At 44.2% G+C, this 1,586-nt stretch overlaps 1 protein-coding gene across 1 annotated transcript in view; it reads left to right on the forward strand.

Moving 5' to 3' along the window:
• ciao2a (cytosolic iron-sulfur assembly component 2A) overlaps nucleotides 1–1,586 on the forward strand; it is an 8,334-nt gene that overhangs the window by 6,154 nt on the left and 594 nt on the right. The window contains exons 4-5 of the mRNA XM_005745098.2: nucleotides 586–631; nucleotides 1,466–1,585. Coding sequence (XP_005745155.1) covers nucleotides 586–631; nucleotides 1,466–1,566 — 147 coding nt within the window. The 3' untranslated portion in view covers nucleotides 1,567–1,585. The remainder of the gene's footprint in view (nucleotides 1–585; nucleotides 632–1,465; nucleotide 1,586) is intronic.

Raw genomic sequence — 1,586 nt, forward strand, 5'->3', positions numbered from 1 at the left:
CTAAAAGAGTTTTTAGATGTGTCCTTGATCCATCACAGCTGATTTAAATGGCTAAATGACCTCCTCAACATGTCCTGAAGTTCTCCAGAGGCCTGGTAATGAAGTCATGTGATTCAGGTGTGTTGACCCAGGGTGAGATCTAAAACCTGCAGGACACCGGCCCCAGATGTTCTCTTGGACAAAGCTCTGTTAGTTTCCAGCGTTGTCTTCCTGCCACATGATAGCGTTTCTCTGCCCATTGGGGACCAAGTCCTATCACTGAAACCAGTCATCTGAGAGCGGTCTCAGTCATCGAGGGTTCACGCTGTGCACCGTCAGATTTCAGTTTTATCACACTCTGAGCAGCGTTCACGTTTCAAAGTTGAGTTTTAAACGATGAATGGCGTCTGTTGTTCTCTGAGCTGCAGAAATCCTGCTTTATTTCTGCTCTCCGAGTTTCTAATCCTAAACCACCTTCCTCTGTGTTTCTCGCTTTTTTTTTGTAGAGCCGGGCTTTCAAATCCTCTGTTAACTGAATAAAAGCTGGATAAATGATTCTGAAACAAGCAGCCCGTTAACAACGCTTCTTTTTCTTTGCCTTCTCAGTTGGAAATTTACATTTCGGAAGGAACACACTCTACCGAAGAAGATAGTAAGTCTGCCTCATTTATTTTTGAAAGGCATTTTCATGGATTGTGTGGAACACGCAGCTAGACGTATTCAGTAAAGACAGCAGGGGTTCAGAAGGATCTGAGCTTTTAGAAACTACAGATTGTCTTTTACCTGAATCTGCTGTTAGAAGCCAAGACGTTCATGGTATTTACTTTACACGTCTGACTTTGCTCCTAACCCTGTCCTACTGTTTTAGTCACATGCTACCCCGGCTCTGCACAGGTTCCTATGGTTACTATTATTTTGACAGTCTTTAGGTTTAATTTACACAAAACTTAAGAACTATGGGATTAAAGTGCTCAACGTGTAAAGGTATTAGCATGTAGACGGTGCAAGATAAAAAAATAATATCAAGAGATTATCTGTACTGACAAGTTACATGAACGACTTTTAAAAAATGGAGCAAACTGACAAAATACAGCAACAGGTGAGAGTGAAGAGCTAAAAATCCCCACAGAGCAATAAAGTGCAGAGACAAGAGGCTAAAATGCTGCATGAACATTACAGCACAGACATGAGCAAGTGGTTCAGAGCACATGGTGTCATTAACCATTAAAACCCTGAATCTGATGAAACCACAGCACTGATCCCACTGACGCTGATACCTGATCCAGCTCTGAGTTACTCAGAAATGTGGTGAAATCTTTACAAAGACTCAGATAAACCCGAGCTGGGAGCAACAGCAGAGGTCCTAGAAAGCGGCGCTCTCTGAGGTTATTCCAGCTCAAACATTACAGGAGGAGGCGGCACGTGTGCGGGTTTCCGGTGTGGTCCAGTTGTCAGAACGTTTGTGTCGTCTGTGTTTTTGTCTCAGTTAACAAACAGATCAACGATAAGGAGCGAGTGGCAGCCGCCATGGAGAACCCCAACCTGAGAGAGATCGTGGAGCAGTGTGTCACCGAGCCGGACGACTGACTGCTTGGACCGTGTGTGTG

Source organism: Pundamilia nyererei, unplaced genomic scaffold (assembly GCF_000239375.1).
Source record: "Pundamilia nyererei isolate P.nyererei 1_Seehausen unplaced genomic scaffold, PunNye1.0 scaffold00154, whole genome shotgun sequence".
NCBI classification, from domain to species: Eukaryota; Metazoa; Chordata; class Actinopteri; order Cichliformes; family Cichlidae; genus Pundamilia; species Pundamilia nyererei.